Below are 19,432 nucleotides of genomic sequence, written 5' to 3'. Positions count from 1 at the left end.
ATCTCTTTTTTTTTTTTTTTTTTTTCGAGACAGGGTTTCTCTGTGTAGCTTTGTGCCTTTCCTGGAACTCACTTGGTAGCCCAGGCTGGCCTTGAACTCACAGAGATCTGCCTGGCTCTGCCTCCCGAGTGCTGGGATTAAAGGTGTGCGCCACCACCGCCCGGCTCTTCTATATCTCTTGAATGCACTTATTTATTACTTGATTGGTTGTGGAGAAGGAGAAGTGAAGAAAGGTTGTTTGGAAGGAAACAGCTCAGTGAAGTCTGGACCAGTCTACAAACAACCAACCTTCTGCACACTAAGACAATGGGTACTAAAGCTCTTGAAATGGTGGCCATGATTTTAATCTTGATTTTTTTTTTCATTTTTTTGATGGGGAACACAGACTCCCAGGAAGCTGAGTGAGTGACTGAGTAACACAGTCATTCTATTCAGGAAGTGGACTCACTAGTACTGTGCAGCACCCTTTCCCAAGAAGGAGTATCTCCACACAAATGGACGATGCTTCAACATCCTACAACAGAGAGGCAAGTGGCAAGGATGTTTGCTGATACAGGAAAAGACAGACAGCAAACTATTTCTCTGATAGCTTTGTGTGCTTAAAAAGCAAATGTGAGATGCCCTTTATTTTTAAGGAGTCTTATTTAGAATGAATTTTCCTTGCATATTCCTTTCTTCACAGGGCCCCTCCCCAAATGATACTTGCTATAAAAGGCTGATTTACACAGCTGTTTTATAAAGCCATTGACACTTTAATGAAAGTCCAAAATAAACATTTTAATTTTTTTCCCAAATAACAAGTAATTGTTTGTCTTGTTTGCGCTCCCGAACAAAGGCTGTGTAGCTGCAGTTGTCTGGCTTCTCTATAATTTCAGGCCCAAGACTCAGCAGACGCTGATTAACCAATCCATCTACCATATGTGCAGAAAGAGACGGCCAGCCTCACTCCCGGCAGGGAAAATTGGCATCCATCTTGGTTCACATGGAGATGTCCTTCTAATCTACAGCCGTGCTGGCGCAGCGAAACTTCCATGGCCTGAAATACCTTTTGCTGGCTTCATGGCGAGCTGCATGTGCATGATAAGAATGTATTATTTATAAGACTGCTGTTAGTAATGAGCTATTACACTAATGGCTCATTGTGTTTGGGATTTGATTTCAAATGGCATGGATCACACATTCTGATGAAAATGAGAAAAACATGTTTTGCCATTAGGAACAAAGATTTAGCATTCTCCAATTCCACAACCTGTTATATTCCCATCACTCGGCTAGGACTGTAACAACTTACAAAAGCCCACAATCAGAGACAGCAGCAGAGCCAGGACGGGTGGTGGACATGTCTGCTCGGTTCTTTGGGTTTCTTTCAAATGACTGCCTTGAGATATGCTGTTCTGAAATATCAATTTGTAGAACTAGCCATGGGTATGTTGGTGTGCATGTCACTTGTACAGTGCAAAGGCACTGGCCGCCGTTATTGTTCGGCAGACAGAGATGTTTCCTGCAGACAACACCGGAGGTTTTGCTCTCCTTGTCCGTCCTGTGAGAGTCTACATGACGACGACGCGGATAAGGTTTAGGTCACTGGAAAACCATCTGTAAGCATGCCTTGTCTTCCCAAACAGGTCTAACTCACAGACACACGTGGGCTTTGACATGCATAGCTCCACCCCCAAAGCCCCACTGTCAGGCATCCCTTTTGGGTGGCAGTATTTCATAATGAGGGCTTTTGTCCTCGCTGTGACCGTTACTGGCTTTGATCCCCTTCTCTTGATGCCAAGTGCACGGCTAACCTGGCAGGCTCTCTCCCGCCTGCAGGTCAGTGGTGCTTTCTCGGACCACTGCCGCCCGTGTCCTGGACGATGCCAAAACAGACGCTCTGCCCATCTGTCTCTAGGAGCTGCCTTGGCCTCCAACTGCCCTTCCTTGAAATCTCAGCTTGGAGTAAACACCAGATGTCAAGGTACAGTTATGACAAGGAACCTGCAGCAAAGTCACAGCTCAAAACTCCTCCAAAGCAGCAAACAGGACAAAGGAAGCCAACGATTCTTTAACAAGTCAATGGCTTTTCTCCTAACTCAAGCCAAGCTCTCAAACGCCCTACATGCATAACCTGAAGCCGTCCTGCACTGGGCTGGAAAGAGGCACACTTGATGCGCTTTGTCCTGTTACCTCCGGTCACAGGTGGCTGCCTCATGCATGAGATGTTGGCGAACGCAGATTCAGTGTTGGGAAGAAATGCCCAGATGTTTAGTGCTTGCCGATGGTAAGATACTGTCATCATGGTAGTTTCAAGTCGCCAACTGATGTCATCCAAATATGGAGTCAAGAAGTAGGGAAGAGATATATGATGGCATGCTATTAAATACTATGTCCACTGGATAAGACCACAGACAAAATCCCCAAGAGCTACTTAATAACAAAAGAAATCAATTACACCCTTTAAACATTATTTACTATACTTTCTTACACTGTAAGTGTATACAAGTGGCCCTTTTTGTTTTTTGAAGACAAGGTCATTATGTAGGCCTTGAACTGGCTATTTAGCTGTGGATGACCTTGAACTTTTGATCCTGCTGTTTTTGCCTTCCAAGTGCTAGGATTATAGGTGTGTGCCACCTGGGTTTATATGACAGGAACTCTACCCACTGAGCTACATCCTCAGCCTATACAAGTTTTAATGACGGATATGTTCAGCAAATAGCTTACAAAGTTCCTGGGAATTTAACAACTAGCTCTCTCAAGCTAGACCAGATTGGCTCCAACATACCTCTACCCAGAGCAGGGACATGTCCAGGATGACAGGTAGGAGGTGGCAGTGGGAGGGTAGGACCAGTATTTAGCTTGAACCCAGAAAAGCTTCAGACACAAGATGTGGCACTGCTCACAGTGATCTCCCCGGTTCCTGTTTCCAGATCCTGCCTCTACCCTTGCCCTTGATTAAGATCTTCTGATTGCTGAGGTAGCACAGTCTTTGGAGGAGATTGGGCTAGACCCCTTCACCTCCTGGGGACACTAACCCCACAGGGTGGGCTCTGCCATTTCCAGCCTCTGGCTTTCTTTGCCTCGATGTTCACATGGAAAGTGAAAGGAATGGACCAAGAAAAAGAAAAAGGCAGAGATCACCGCAGCTGCCGTAGGTCACTTCCTCAAGGGATTAGGGTGGCACTACCACCCAAATAAAACCAGAAAACTAAGACTCCTACAGACAAAGGCTGCATTAAATAGGACACAGACTGGGCAGGAAGATCAGAAGTCCTCATTCAGGCTCTGCATGATGTGTTGCCTGTAGTTTTCAGTGGTTGTGGAAAAGCCCCATTTTTCAAAATGGTGCTGCTTAGGCCCAAATGCTTCCTGAGCCTTCCGTTTCTCATTAGCCTAGAGCTGAAGGCTGACTGCAAACAGGTGAAAGCAAGTCTTTGAGGGACAGGTCAAAAATCTAAACCTAAACAAATAAATAAATTAGAATCTTTCCAGTGTAATTTCTCATATTCTATTTTGTAGGGCCAGCTCCCGTCTTCAGAAATTCATATCCATATTTGTCTCAATTCGTCCCACCCTTCACCAGAGTATTGACTACTGAGCGGGTGAAGAGAGCCATTAACCAGACCACACACCAAAACTCCGTGGGGAGCTTTAAACAGGCCCCAGCTACTCCAGCAAAATGGCCAAATTCAGGCAAAAGAAACTTCCCAATGCCCTTTCCACTCTTCCCCACTCAGAAACCTAAAAGAAGGGATCCTCGAACTCTACCATGGACTGGAACCCCCCTTAGAGCCCCCACAATGCTGCCATCGGTCTCTGTCTATGACATTAATAATCCTTCTAATAAATCTCATTACAGAGGACAATCCACCTCAGTATGTCCTTGATTCCCAAACCAAAACTTTCATTACTGTCCGATTTATTATTATTATTATTATTATTATTATTATTATTATTATTATTATCATCAATGTTGCTGTGGCCACCACCATCCTATTAGAAGTAAAATGATCTCACTGCAGCTTTTCTTGTTCTGTTTTGTTTTTGAAATAGAGTAGCCTAGATTGGTTTTGTACTTGGGATCCTCCTGCCTCAGTCTTCTGAGTACAAGGATTCCAGATGTGCACCCACACAGCTGGCTTAAATTTCCCAAATGACTGATGAAGCTGACATCTTACGATAACAATGACTTCTTTTTGTGAGCCACTGATAATTTCTGTATCCTTTGGGGTGTGGGGGGTGGGAGTGTCAATCAAATCCTGCGCCCACATCTATTTTGGAGCATGCAACTCTTTATTTATTATTGTAAGAATTGTGATGCTGACATGAAGTTGGCACAGAGTCTGAATGTCTTCCAGAAGAGTCTCATAGTAACCAAGTCTGTGAGGCCCAATGTGGAAGCAAGCCTCAAACTGTTCATCTTATTTACAGAGAATGTTTGCTTTCAAGTTTCAAGAAAATATTCTTTAAGAGAACTCACAGTTTCAGCAAATGAGAAATGAGTGTATAAAGAATGAATCCCTAAAAATATCACTCCAGAAACAAAACTGCAAATTCCAGTCTTTTAGTGTTTTTCAATCATCTGGCATAGAAATCTCTTTTTAAAATGAAAGTCAAATATCCATTTGCAAGGAAAAACATAATCATGATTCTGTTAGTGAACGGTATGGGTGGGGATCCAAGGGCTCTATTCAAGTCATGTTTGTTAATTGTTATTTTTAAAGAGGTTTTAAATTTTTTTATTTACTATAATGTGTGTATGTGCATGGGTGGGTGTGTACGTGTGTGTGTGTGTGTGTGTGTGTGCGCGCGCGCGCGCGCGCGCGCGCGCGCACACACACGTGCATGTGTATACGTGTGTATGTGTATTGGGACACATTTGCCAAGATGCACATGCAGAGGTCAAAGAACAGCTGTGTGGAGCTGGTTCTCTCCTTCCCTTTTCATAGACACCCAGGATGAAACTCAGTCACTAGACTTACTGGGCAAGTACCCTTACCCTCCGTGCCATCTCACCAGCCCATGTTGGTTCTATCATATGCAGAGGAGGACACGCCCTGAAATCCATTCAGGCTCTTCCCCATCATTTCTCCTCCCTGGCAAACCAGCTCTCCTTAGGGAAGCTGAGCTGTGCAGTTAGAGTTGACACAAGACCTGCTCTAGATGTGGGTGACACTACACCGGGACCAACGGGAAGGTTTTCCAGGTTCTTAATATAAAATGCAAACCCCTTGAGCAACAATGTCACCCTCCCCCCAGCTCCCACTCCCACCTTCCTCCTCCTGCCAGAACTACCAGGTCAGAAATGCCTGTGCAAGGCCCAATCCCCTGGGCTTCCTCAGCCCGAGAAGGACTCCCCAGCCAGCTCAAGTGTAAAGACCATCGCTTCCAGACACTTTCCGCAGATTGCCATGCGCATGTATGAGATGACCCCACTCCTGTGGCCCGATTCTGTCATCATACACTCCCTATAGCCTCCATCCTTAGTTTATTCTCTGTTGTTGGGATAAAACAGTAACCAAAAGCAATTTGGGGAGGAAAGGGAAGAAATGATTGACAGGTTACAGTCCATCATGGAGTGAAGCTGAGGCAGGAACAGAAGCAGAGACCATGGAGAAATGATGCTTACTGGTGTGTCCTCCTCACCTTGCTTTTTAGAGAACCCAGGACCACCTGTTGAGGGGTGGTACCACCACAGTGGGCTGGGCCTTCTCACATCAATCACCAATTAAGAAAATGCCCCAACAGACACGTCCACGGGCCAATCAGATGGATGCAACTCCTCAATTGGTTCCTTCCTCCCAAGTGACTCCAGTTTATGTCTAGTTGACAAAAACCAAACCAACATAGTCTCTAATATATCAAAGTCCCAATTACAGTCAGTTTCTCCTTACCACCAAGCAGACCCTGTGAGTATCCTACTCCAGCAGTTTCAACTCTTAAGAACCCTGAAGCTTCACATGCAGTGGCACAAATCAGAAGGGGTTCTGCTATGTTTCAGGCAGGCATGTTTGGGCAGATTCGACACGAAGTACATCCCTCTATGCAGTTAGTCCCAGCCACCTGAATCCCACCAGGCAGATCAGGGAGGGCTTTCCCATGGTGGGCAGGTATCCGAAGGGTGCAGGTAAGGGAGGTATGCCCTTGATGAATGTCTCCATAGGTGAGTAGAGAATGAGGAGGGGGTCATGGGGGTGCTGACATCAGCTACCTGGGGCCTCCAGTTGGGCTGGTCACATTAAGGTTAGTCAGTTTATCACCACCCTCTTCTGTCTCTTAAAAAATGTAGTCTTTGAGGTTTCCCAGTGTCAAACCAAAAGACATGGGCTCTCCCTTTTTGTCCCCAAATATCAGGACTACTCTCATTTACTTAGAAAAGCTAGAAACTCCAATTGTTATATACAAGTTCCTAATTTTTACACTTCCCACTAATTCAACTAAATTTAATCATATGTAACATGGATCAAATCATGAGAGAACACTGAACAAGTACAAATTGAGAGACACTCTACAAAATAACTGGCCTGTATTGGTTGAAAACATTGCTTTTGAAAAAAAAATAATGCAGGGTTAGGGAGCTATTTCTAATTGTAAAAGACTGAAGAGACAGGACACTAAATATAACAAATGACCTGCACTTGCTTTTCTGTAAAGGACACTGTTGTGACTATCAATAAAATCTAATTAAGGTCTACATATGGGAAAGTGGGATTGCAAGACTTTGATCATCATACTGTAGTTACAAGATATGTGGGGAAATATTCTAGTTTTTAGGAAATGAATGTAAGTGGGGCATTATACCTGCAACTTACTTTCACATGATTTCAGATAAATCTATAGACAGGTGGATGATGGAGACAGAAAGAGAAGAAGGAGAGAGAGAGAGAGAGATGATAGATAGATAGATAGATAGATAGATAGATACATACATACATACATACATACATACATACATACATACAGAGAGAGTGCAATCAAGAGAATAAAATAAATAAAGAAAAATTCTGATATCTAAGGAATTTGTACCTCTAAGTTTTCTATAAGTGTAAAATTGTATCAAAACAATTTCAAAAAGTAAAATAAAATCACTTTTCCTGGCAGCAGAACATCATGGGGTGTTCAGAAATCTCCTATATTCACCCCTGTGGGATCATCTCATCCTTTCTCCCACTCTCTGGTCCCTATTTCTAAAGACTGAGCAGTCTCATCACCTCAGATGCCCTCACAAAGGGGTAACTCTGGGAAGGGTACAGAAGCTGGCCTGGTATCACCTAGAAGGGTATGCAGGAGGGAAGGGCACGTCAGCTCCAGGGGTGCTCAGCAAGCCGGGAGCAGCATGGTCCCCGGGAGGATCAGTCACCAACCTCACACACCACAGCATGATTCTCTTCATCTTGGGCCTCTATTAGTTCAGCCAGGAAGTATTCACCATAGATTTCTCTCAGAGTATTGTCATAGTGCATAAATATTGGCATGAGATCGTCATGGTCTTCTACCCTGTGGAACAGACAGCCTTTAGTTTAGCATTTGTTCCATCCATTGCTTTCCCTTCACCAGAGCACCTACTGTGTTTCTGTCCCTGCTCTAAGTGTCAAGGATGCAGCAACACACTTGTGAAATGGATTGATATCGTCAAAAGCAAAACTGTGATACACTTCAATAACTTCAAATGTTCCCAATGACACCACGGCTCTTGAGATGAAAAATGACAATGATGAGCAGGGGAGGGAGGTGGGTCACGTGGGCAGAGGGTCAGCACTGCTGGAGAACGGGAGGTATGGCAGCACTGGTCAGAAACCAAAGGACAGTCGAGGACAGCACTTTCCAAATGTGTTCTGAAGATCAGCACTTCTACGTATGACATTATCCACAATCCCTTTCCTCCTTTTTAATTTTTTAAACAGTGTGTGTGTGAGTGTGTGTGTGTGTGTGTGTGTGTGTGTGTGTGTGTGTGTGCATGCACGCATGTGCCTTAAACTGCAGAACCACCTTGTTGTCCCGACTTACCCTTATGTGTCTCTATTCTGAGCACTTGCTATGGAGGGAGAAGCGCTATGAAGCTAATGAAGCCCTGTTCACCATTCTGGGGACAGTCCCCTTGACTCCCATTCTCGGGACACTTTACAATGTTCCTGATACCTATTCGAGGAAGCAGGAACTAGGTTTACTACCGCATGCTGATGATGGCTCTTGGATTCCATTCCTTTCATTTCAGTATACTTTCGAGAACATTCAGTGCTGTATTTTACCTGTCGAAGAACTTCTAATACAGTGTTCCTGATACTACAACAATAGTCCATCTAATAGCCCCATCTACTTGGGGATCCATACGTGTATAAGGCTCAAGGTTTTTCCATCTTCTCAGCTGCTGTGCTTCTCACAGCAATCCCGGGAGGCAGGCAGTACCCTTTGCACTGTTCAGATGCTCCAGGGATTATGAGATGGCTTGCCTGAGATGCAGGGCTGCAGCAGAGCCTCGAGATAAGCTCAGGCCTATTGACAAAGGCCTTGCCTTCCCCAGACCTGAAGCTCACAGTGCCCTTCAAAATGACACTCTTTATGGCACTCTTTTTGAAATCCGGTAGCAGGATGCAAAAACAGTTGAGAGAACTGTCCTTGGCTCAGTGACTAAAGTTCATCATCCAACTAGACGGCTCACAACTCCTCCCAACCCCGCTGTAACAACCCCCAGTCTGTCATAGATGACTTCCCCAAATTAAATGTTTTCAACTAAATGATCTTTTGGAGTCTAGAGGAAATCTCCACTGGCTACCAGGATGAAACTTTTGCCTTCTAGGGACATGGGCTCAACCGCTGCTGGAATAATGTCAGGGCTAGTATTAGCCTCAAAGAGACATACTAGAAGATAAAATGGGGTGGTGAAGATGATAGAAATAATGAATGCAAAGGGGTAGAGAGAATAAAGGTCAATAGTTAGATCAAACATACTGGGGAAAAATAATGTTAATTTGGAATTTTTTTTAGTATCAGGAACGCAATATTAGAGGTAAAAAAAAAACACTAAATGTTTTCAAAAGTATACTGAAAAGAAGAAAGGAATGGAATCCAAGAGCCATTTGTGATATGTGTGTGTATGCATGTATGTGTGTATGTATGTATATACACACATATATACATATATATATATATATATATATATATATATATATATACAAAAAAACTCCAAGTACCTTGATAAAACTAATATATTTAAAAAACGAAGACAGGTCTCTATAAGACCTCGGAGCTGGACTTGGAGATATGGGTGCATCACTTGCCTGGCATGCACAAATCCCCGAGATCATCCCCAGAACTATAATAAACAGGTTTTAAAAAAGATCAGAGCTGCCTGGCAAGGAGGCACCGCCCTTAGGTGACTGAGAAGGAAAGATCAAGAGTTTGGAGCCAGCCTGGGCTACAATGCAATACCCTCTCAAAACAAAACACCAACTGAGTTTGGTGGTGCACACCTTTAATCTCAGCACTCAGGACTCAGAGTTCAAGCCCAGCATGGTATATATAGTGAGTTCCAGGCCAGCCAGGGATACACAGTGAGACCCTGCCTCAAAAAACCAAAACGAAACAAAACAGACACCAACTCAGATCTCAGCGCTAAGAAGAGAGCTAGCCAAACACCAAAGGGAAAGACATACATAATATCTGGAAGATGGTCCTTGATCAATGTGACTTCCAGGCTCCCAGGAAGAACTGCAGTACCACTGGGGACAGGATGGAGCTCAGTGCAAAACAAAACAAACAGTGAGAAAAGAACCTGTTTAGGGCCCTCTCCTGGACTGTCACAATTACAGATTGAAGGCTCAGAGAAGCACGATGATAAAGAACCCATAACCTTGCTATGCATTTCTCTAAACTTGTCCACAGTACCCTTGATTCCTTAAACTTCCCTCCCCTTCCTGTGCAATAGGAGATACTGAGGAGGCAGAAGGTGGCACCATGGTGATACCGTGTCTCCCAATATATTGTGCACCCTAATAAACTTATCTGGGGTCAGAGAACAGAACAGCCACTAGACAGACATAGAAGCCAGGCATGGTGACACATACACCTTTAATCCCAGGACTTGAGATCACATGTCTTGCTTGGGAAAGCCACACGCCTTTAATCCCAGGAAGTGATGGCAGGAAGCAGAAAAGTATGTAAGGTATGAGGACCAGGAACTTGAGGTCTTGTTAGGCTTTTTAAGCTTTTAGGCTTTTGAGCAGCAGTTCCGCTGAGATCCTTTTGGGTGAGGACTCAGAGGCTTCCAGTTTAAGGAAACAGGATCAGCTGAGAAGTTGGCGAGGTGAGGTTAGCTGTGGCTTGTTCTGTCTCTCTGATCTTTCAGATTTCACCCCAATATCTGGATCCCGGGTTTGTTTTTATTAATACGACCCTTTAAGATTCATGTTACACAGCACAGGTCACCCACCGCTTTGTTACCCAAGTCGTTAACTGTCAACACTCTGAAAGCTCATTCCCTCATGTCAGGGCATCAGAGGGATTCCTGGGTGTGAGGCTCAAACAAGGAGCCAAAGGCAAACACCAAACTGCGTGTTTAAAATATGACTGCACTTCAGATGCTGCCCTTGACACTTGCCCACATACTTCCGTGTGTATACGATCACTTTAAGAATTATCAGTGGTCATCTGTGCCCAGGTGTAGTGAAGTTCCACCATAAATCCATCAAAGGCTTGTTAGGTGTTCTTTTGAAAAGACTAGAAGAAAAAAGAAAATACAGCATAGTGTCCAAAACCTGAGCTGAAAAGCCAGGCCTCCTTGGTCTGGACACTGTATCTGCCACTTGTGACTGCCAAAGATGAAATATTCTATCTCTGAACTACATCTACTATGCCATGTCACAATACATGTGTAATCATAAATCAGAGTACAATTATTACTTAAGTGGGAAGAACCAGTAAGAACTGGAGAACATTCATAATCAGCAGGCAGAGCAGAGGTTTTTTTATTCCAGAAGGCTGAATCACCACCCTGAGATCCCATTGGCAGGTACAACCAATGCTGTTCCATCCACCATCAGTAATCTTACAGCTCTGCCTTCCTCAACTCAACAATTTACCTGAAAACATTTGTGAGCTCTCTGCTGTTCCTGGGTGGGTACAAGGGCCCTTGCCTCCTCATGTCAACCTTATCCCAACCATGTGTGAGCTGATACTGATATATAAATATATATATTGTTCATAGAATGCCTCTTGCCTTTGTTTCTACTCAGCACTCGGATTCAATTGTCTATTCCTAATTCCAGCATCTTTCAAGGCCACCTCCACCATCTGCCCTCCATTAACACTTCTTTCCAGCCTCTCTTCCAAAAAACTGAACATTGGGACCATCACTGGATATACAGTGTCTGTTTATAGTATTGATTTATTTTGAGCAAGATGTGGCATCTTAATAATCAAGTAATAGGTTTTGGGGGACACAGGAGTTCTGAAACAGCTCTGAATTGTGGTGCAGCCATGACAGGCAATAAGGACCAAGTCCTTCCCAACTCCCCCAACCCCCCCACCACCCCCAACCCCCCCCACCGCCCCCCAACCCCCCACCCCCCCACCCCGCTGACAGCTCCGAGGGGAAGTGACTACTAATCCATCCCAAGGAGTGCCTCTGGAAATCTGGAAACAGTACAACACTGGCCACTTCATAACCCTCTACATAGCCTTCTGCCACTCCCTACTGAGAAGCCTGCAAAGGTACTTCACCAACAAGACGTAGTGTTCTCATTTCCAAAAGGAGTGGGGCGTGAATGCTGGAACACGCAGTGAGGTAGCACAAACATGTGCTTTAGCCTACTCCCCGAACACAGCAAGAGTCTGCTCTCTGTGTGAGGCCTCACACCCTCAGCAAAAAGAGCCTAGAACTCTATTCAACTCCCACTTAACCTCCTGTCCACAAGAGGCTTTTTTTTTTTTCTGTAAAAAGAATCCTTGGTAACACTGTTCAGAGAAATAACATTCTAAAAGAAAATAGCCTGTGATTCAATTTTTGAGCATTTTTACCAAAAATTAAGGTTTTACCAATACATATTAACAGATGTTGTTTTACACAACTGGAAGAATAATTTAGTATTCTAATCATTTCTAAGTGGTATGGTGGTTTGAATAAGAATGGTCCCCATAGGCTCATATACTTGCATGCTTAGTCACTAGTGAGTGGCACTATGTGAGAGGGATTAGGAGGTGTGGCCTTGTTGGAATAGTGTGTCACTGGGGGCAAGGTTTGAAGTTTCAGAAAGCTCACACCATGCTCGGCACTGCTCTCTGTATCTGCCTGCAGATCAGAATGTAGCTCTCAGCTACTCTCCAGCACCAGGCCAGCCATGCCTGCTGCCATGCTCCTCACTATGATGATAATGGACTATGCCTCTGAAACTGTAAGCCACCCCCAATTAAACGCTTTCCTTCATAAGAGTTGCCATGGTCATGATGTCTCTTCACAACAACAGAACAGTGCCTAAGACAAATGGATTAAGACAGGATTCATATAAGAAAGTCCAAAGTCAATTTTATTTATACAATGAATACAAAATATTACTCTAGGCCAGGAGTCTGAACCCAGAGTCCAAACTAGAACTTGAAGTCGGTACACAGCTCAACTCTCATCAGAGAAGCGTCTCTTAGTAGATGGCAATTAACACAGAAATGCACAATTGGGCAATGGACAGAGAATGACTGACATCAGAATGCTCAGCCCCAAAGAGGATGTCTATATTATATCCCTCCCCCAGATGCCCAGGGACCTATGTGGAAGAGGGGGCAGAAATACTGTAGAAGCCAAAGATGGTAGGTGACTTCAAGGGGGCAGAGCTTTCCATACACAAGGCAGATGTCCTTATCAACTCATGAAGATTGTGACAGGATGCACAAGACCTGCACAAACGCCAGCCAGACAAACATCCCAGCACGGAGGAGGGGAAGCAGACATCAAGTTCACCTTTAGCTCAGGAGCTGTCTACCTTTAACTGCAGCCGGGAGAGGAACTGACAGTTTTCTTCACTAGAGTAACACTCAGGGAAGGCCCCCCCCACCCAGGGTAGTCAGCCAACACAAACTAGACTAAATGGGGTTTTATTTATTTATTTATTTATTTATTTATTTATTTATTTATTTATTATTTTGGTTTTTTGGAGACAGGGTTTCTCTGTGCAGCTTTGCACCTTTCCTGGAACTCACTTGATAGCCCAGGCTGGCCTCGAACTCACAGAGATCCGCCTGCCTCTGCCTCCCGAGTGCTGGGATTAAAGGTGTGCGCCACCACTGCCCAGCTAAACGGGTTTTTAAAAAGAGAAAGAACATGAAGTTGAGGAACAAGAGGGGCAATTTGGGAGGAGTTGCAGGAGGGGGATGAATATGATCAAAACAGATCATATGAAATTCCCAAAGAATAAATGAAAACATTATTGTTTAAATGTTCAAGGCTGGATATGGTGGAACATAACTTTAACCCAAGCACAGGGTAAGGGGTTGGGTGGGGAGCAGGCAGATCTCTATGAGTCTGAAGCCAGCCTGGTCTACATAGTGAGTTTCAGGCCAGCCAAGGCTATATAGTAAGACCCTGTCTCAAAAACAAAACAAAATAAAACAGAAAAAAATAGTTTGAGATGGCAATGTTAACTACGTTAATGTACATAGATTTGATCATTATATGCTCTATATTTATAAACACCTAATAAAATTGTGGCCCCCAATTTTCATGAGTATGTAAATGTGTGTGTGTGTGTGTGTGTGTGTGTGTGTGTGTGAGAGAGAGAGAGAGAGAGAGAGAGAGAGAGAGAGAGAGACTGTGTATGTATATGTGTGTAAATGTTTCGTACAATAAAGAAACACATAGTAATAATTTTAAACTAAAAAAATAATACTCTAGATATTGAAATCAGGAATAAAGATCTCGAGAGACACAGAGTCCTAAGCCTAGCCATGAACCTGCCACAGCCCATTAACAAAGTTGTCCAAAATCAGAACTTAATAACAATTCTCCTGAGAAAAAACAAGAAATAAACACTCAAGCCTTGGAGTTCTGAACACTGTCCCTTAAGCCCTTCTCCAAAATGGATAGAGAGGAACTTGTTCAACACACTAAATGCATTCCTTGGGGTAATGGATAATTTAAGATCTTGCATCACCCTAAGCGCTAATGCTAACGGATGACATCAGCCTCCAAGTCTCAAATGGCATATGACAAAGCCCAGCCTCATGGCAAGAACGCCTCTGGCTAAGGAGAACCAACCATGCAGTAAAATATCTAAGAGCTCTCTCTCTCTCCCCTGTCTCTCTCTCCTCTCTCTCTCTTTCTCCCTTCCTCCCTCCCTCTCTGAAGCTGTGAGCATTGCCTATCGGGGTCAGATGAGACGACAGTGCCATCTCAGCGCAAGGGTGGCAGGCACATTTAGCAGGCACGTCCTGCCATTTGCAGGCTATAGCGCATCCCCACAGTGGTGACCGCTCTGAGGTTACAAAGTCCATCACAGAAAGGACAAGAGAAACACAATTCTCTGAGAAGTAGAGTTCCTTTATGTGTTTGTCGATGCTATCAACTATAAAATATTTTAATTTATTTGGAGAACAAAAGGTCCAACCCATAAAAATGTGTTGTTCTCTTCGGCACTCAAATGTCCATCAGACTTTGGAAGCTACGCCAGACAAAAATGGAGTCGAATTCAAGCCCTAAAACCCACAGGCTGTCAAAGATATCTCACTTGGAGAATTGGGTATCTTCTAAACCTAGGGCATGGCAAAACTAAGGATGGCCCGTGTGGTGGCTGTAACTGACTTTCTGGAAGATGGAGAGATGTCATTTAGCCAGGAGGTACACGGTAGTGCCCCAGATCCCACAGAACTCTTCCCGGCAGCTTGGCCAAGTCTCTAGGTGGCACAGTTTGTCAGATTGCCTCACTGATGCAACATCCTGTCTGCTCTATATGACCACCACCCTAGAGGAAAAAGCACAGGCTGGCTGGCTTCCCTTGAGTCAGAGAGATGTGTGCATCACGTGCTGCTAGCAAAGTGACTGTACAAATCCTCAGGTGGGGAAAGTCATCTCAGCACAGCGAGACAGCACAGAGGCAGCCTGCACATCCAGAAGACTACCCAGACTCCTCGCTAGCCTCAGGTCATCTTCCATAGCTAAAGGTTCTGCATTTCTCTAATTAGACTTAAAAATATACTACTAAAAAGTTGTCACTTTAAATATCACAAGTACATTTTATGTAGTGTATTTAAAAAAAAAAAAAGATGGAGAATTAAATTTAGTTCTAAAGAACACAGATTGCTTTGTCAAATCATGCTTTTATCAAGAACACTGTCTCAACAGAGGACAGGCCAACACGGAGTTGTTGGCAACTAGATTTTTCTTTTCATCCACTTGTCGAAAATGAAGTACCTTTTTCTTTCCAAGATCTCTTGTGCCCTCTAGTGGTCTTCCTTATGAAATTAAATCCATCCTTTCTCAATGCTCCTTTCTAGAACTTTAAAACCAGCAGTTAGAGCCATTTAACTTACGATCTCTGGGAAACGTAACTTTTAAAGTTCCGGGGGATTCTTAAACCCAAGCTTTCTACGCATTGGAAAGACGTCGAAGCACTCACCAGGTCATGTAAGTCCCTACCATCCGTACTGCTGAGACTGGATCCATGTGCCCATCTTGGCAGTGGTAATCCACTGCTCCCAGAGGATTGGCAAACAAAACAAGTCTGGCAGGGGTTTTGGTGACAAATGTCCCAAATCTGGTGACAAGAAAGTCCCCAGCTAAATGCTGTAATTGTTCTATATCTCCTTTTTAAATGCTTCAGGATTTTCATAACTTCATAATTCCTATGAACTGCTTAGAAGTCAAATTGAAAAGAGCAAGAAACTACCAGATGTCTCATAAAATTAATTTCTGGGGCAGGAGAGATGGCTCAGTGGTTAAAAGCATTGGCTGTTCTTCCAGAGGACCTGGGTTTAATTCCAAACACTCACACTGCTGCTCACAACTGACTGTAACTTCAGCTCCAGGGGATCCAATGCCTCCTTCTGGTACCAGGTATGCATGTGGTAAACATAAACACACATGCAAACAAAACACCCATGCACATAAATAAGTAAAAATAAATTTAGAATTATGTATACTAAAAAATAACTGCCTCACAGAATGAAAGGCAGGTTGTTTTTGTTTTTGTTTTTGTTTTTCAGAGCTGAGGACCAAACCCAGAGCCTTGCGCTTGCTAGGCAAGCACTCTACCACTGAGCTAAATCCCCAACCCCGAAAGGCAGGTTTTTGTTGTTTGTTTTTGTTTTGGCTGGTTTGGGTTTTTTGAGACAAGGTTTCTCTGTGTGACGGCCCCACCTGTCGTGGAACGTGGAACTCACTTTGTGGACCAGGCTGGCCTTGCGAAAGGTAGGTGTTTTTTAAAAGACCTTGTTTTAAATATTAGTTTTCTTCTTATTTTTTTAAAGGTTAAAGTTTTAAATCCTTTATTAATGCATTCTTTATTGTACATATTCATGAGGTATGCATGATGACTTGATACAAGTATTAAGCTTTAACAATCAAATTTGAGCAATTAGTATTTCCATGTCCTTAAACATTTATGGAGTTCCTGATTTCCTCTCTTCTAACAAAAGAAATTTTTCATCTATTTTGAAAAACAATAATTGAGCCAACATGATTAACTGTAGTCATCTGCAAATAGGCAGGATGCCATGTAGGGGAACTCGACTTATGTAACAACACTATCAGACAGTACATCACCCTTCCCTTGCTTTAGTCTTCCCTACATCCATGAGAACTTGGAAAAGATGCCCTCACCCACCCCAGACCATGCCAATGGCTTCTAAGCCATGAACATCTTGCATCCTCCACTGAAGATTAATTAAACGCACTGTGGTTTTTTTTAAAGGTGTGTCCAGTAACAGCTATGCTTTGTTTCGGACATAAGGAAAGACAGGGAAGAGTAACTTCGTTAATTAGTGTCTGCGCAGAAGAGCAGATTACAGCATCGTTTTCCACGTGGCTAAAGGAAAGAAATGGGAGAAGGGATTATGGTGTTAATTCATTTGGTTCTGAATATGTTGCTAGTTAAATAGCTGGGGGATAATTACATCCCCAACCCTTCCCTGGTTTAGTGTCTTAAGAACTGTGTTCATCACCATTAATTATCAGTGCAAGTAACTACTGATGGAACAGATGTCAAATGGGGGAAATAAGTGTAAAGTGGCAGCCTAAGAGGCATGCAGCCACGCCTATTCCATGAGGCCATGCAATGTCTTTGTGTTTCTAGCACTCTTAAGGAGAGTCCACCCAAGTTTCAAGATGCAGGCAATTTTAGACCCACAAGTTCTAAAACTCCAATGTATCAATTTTGGATAAAAGCTTTAAAAATGTTACACTTCTGTATCTTCTTCAGGCAAAGACATTGTTTCATGTCACACTCTCCACCTGAATTCCCTACTGTTCCCTCCTTATCTTAACATAAATGCCCCTTCCTCATCTCTTGGCACTGGGATAACATCCCTCTTGGCATTTGTTCCTTGGATTTTCTGTGGTGTGAGCAAACAGAACAGTTAGCCATCGAAGGCTGTATGATCAAACCCTTGGGTTGAGTTGTCCAGAGGTTTATTTGTGGGCCCTGATCAGTGGAAGGCCATAGCCCATCCTAAGTCTTAAGAGAGGAAAAAGAACAGGAAGGGGTGAGAAAGGAGAAACTGAGGGAGACTGGGAGAAACCAAGACTGAATAAGAACTATCAAGTGCTGTACATGAGGGTTAGTGTTGTCAACCTGACAGGACCTAGAATCACGAGGAGGCAGTCTGGGCACACCTGGGAGGGACGATCCAGGCCTGTTAGTCTCTGGACACAACTGTGGAGGGTTATCTTGTCTTTTGAGGTGGGAAGATCTGCCCACTGTGGGTGGCACCATTCCCTGCTTGGGGTCCTGGATTGTATACACCTAGAGAGAGGGAGCCAAGCAGCCACAAGCATCCACGGCTCTCTTCTGAAGATGAAATGTGGTGTGACCGCTGCTTCAAGGCCCTGCTGCCTTACTTCTCCATCATGATGGGCCGCAGTCTGGAACTATGAGCCGGAATAAACTTTCTCCCCTAAGCCTCTTCGTCAGGCATTTTACCACAACAACAGGAAAGCAGCTAACACAGTAAGCAAATGCTTCCTGGGAGCCAGGTACTGGACTGAGCACATCTTCTGTCTTTTCTCCTGTTAGGGCATCGGCGAGCAAGTTAACAAAGGAATCATCTTACAAAAAGGTAAAGAAACAGATTGCTTTTTGATGGGCCTGCTTCTGCGTATGTCACTTTCAGCATTGCATTTATAAGCAATTTTTCTAATACAACAATGTCTTGCAGAATGTCTATGTTGAAGGCATATAAGTCTTACTATTCCTCTGGAAAATGATCATTCATAGGATACAAGTGGGTATACTAACTATACATTTAAAATTTAAAAAAAAAAACTTGGGGGGGCAGTAAGATGGCTCTGTGGGTAACAGTCCTTGCTGCCAACCTGACAACCCGGTTTCAATCCCTGGTACCCACATGGTGGAAAGAAAAAACTGACTCCCACAAGCTGTCTTCTGACCTCCACACATGTGCTATGTAGTAAGTGAATTAATGCATACACACATACACACAAATAAATGTAACAAAACATTTTTTAAAAAATACTTTTGCAAATGTACCTCCTTTGTTTATAGGTAATTTGTTCCCCCATATTCAACCTAACTAGAGAACTGTCCATACATTTAATCATCCACCAGGATAATCTCTATGCTGAAAACGCCTTTAAGTTTAAGCACTTCACTCATTTAAAATGAAACTTGTAAAATGGCACTCACACCACATACTGAGTGCAATTTAAAACAACAAAATACTATTTTGCTCTAGCAGATTAAAAACATTTTAGTAACTGAAAATATCCAGGGTCTGGAGGTATAGTTCATCAATCATCTAGCTCTGAAAAAAGTTAAAAGGATCTTATCTAAAAATCTATAGAATCACTAGGTCTAAGGAAATAGAGTTCTATTGGTTATAATATAAACTGACATATTTTGGCTGAACAATTTGATAACTATTCTTAAGTCTTAGTATTTATTATTCAAAAATTCCAGCTGGGCGGTGGTGGCGCACGCCTTTAATCCCAGCACTTGGGAGGCAGAGGCAGGTGGATCTCTGTGAGTTCGAGGCCAGCCTGGGCTATCAAGTGAGTCCCAGGAAAGGCGCAAAGCTACACAGAGAAACCCTGTCTCAGAAAACCAAAAAAAAAAAAAAAAATTCCTTTTTAGGTACCTATCTTATTGAAAATAAAATACCATGATTAATATTTTCCCAAGGTGTTTATTTTATAGAAAAACTTGAAAACAACTAAATTTCTGTGTTAGTCAGTGTGTTCTGTCCTCGTGAGAAATACCTGAGAAAAACAACTTCCAATGGGCAAATTATA

The 19,432-nt window shown here is 43.3% G+C and overlaps 1 protein-coding gene across 1 annotated transcript in view; it reads right to left on the bottom strand.

The window, feature by feature from the left end:
* The window catches only part of Cfap61 (cilia and flagella associated protein 61), a 300,156-nt gene that overhangs the window by 253,657 nt on the left and 27,067 nt on the right, over window positions 1-19,432 (bottom strand). Inside the window, exon 7 of the mRNA XM_059258957.1 lies at window positions 7,350-7,482. Within this exon, the coding sequence (XP_059114940.1) occupies window positions 7,350-7,482 (133 nt within the window). The remainder of the gene's footprint in view (window positions 1-7,349; window positions 7,483-19,432) is intronic.

The sequence above is a fragment of the Peromyscus eremicus genome, chromosome 4, assembly GCF_949786415.1.
Source record: "Peromyscus eremicus chromosome 4, PerEre_H2_v1, whole genome shotgun sequence".
Taxonomy (NCBI): domain Eukaryota; kingdom Metazoa; phylum Chordata; class Mammalia; order Rodentia; family Cricetidae; genus Peromyscus; species Peromyscus eremicus.
The sequence above is the reverse complement of the archived record's forward strand: the minus strand, read 5'-3'. Positions and strand labels throughout refer to the sequence as shown.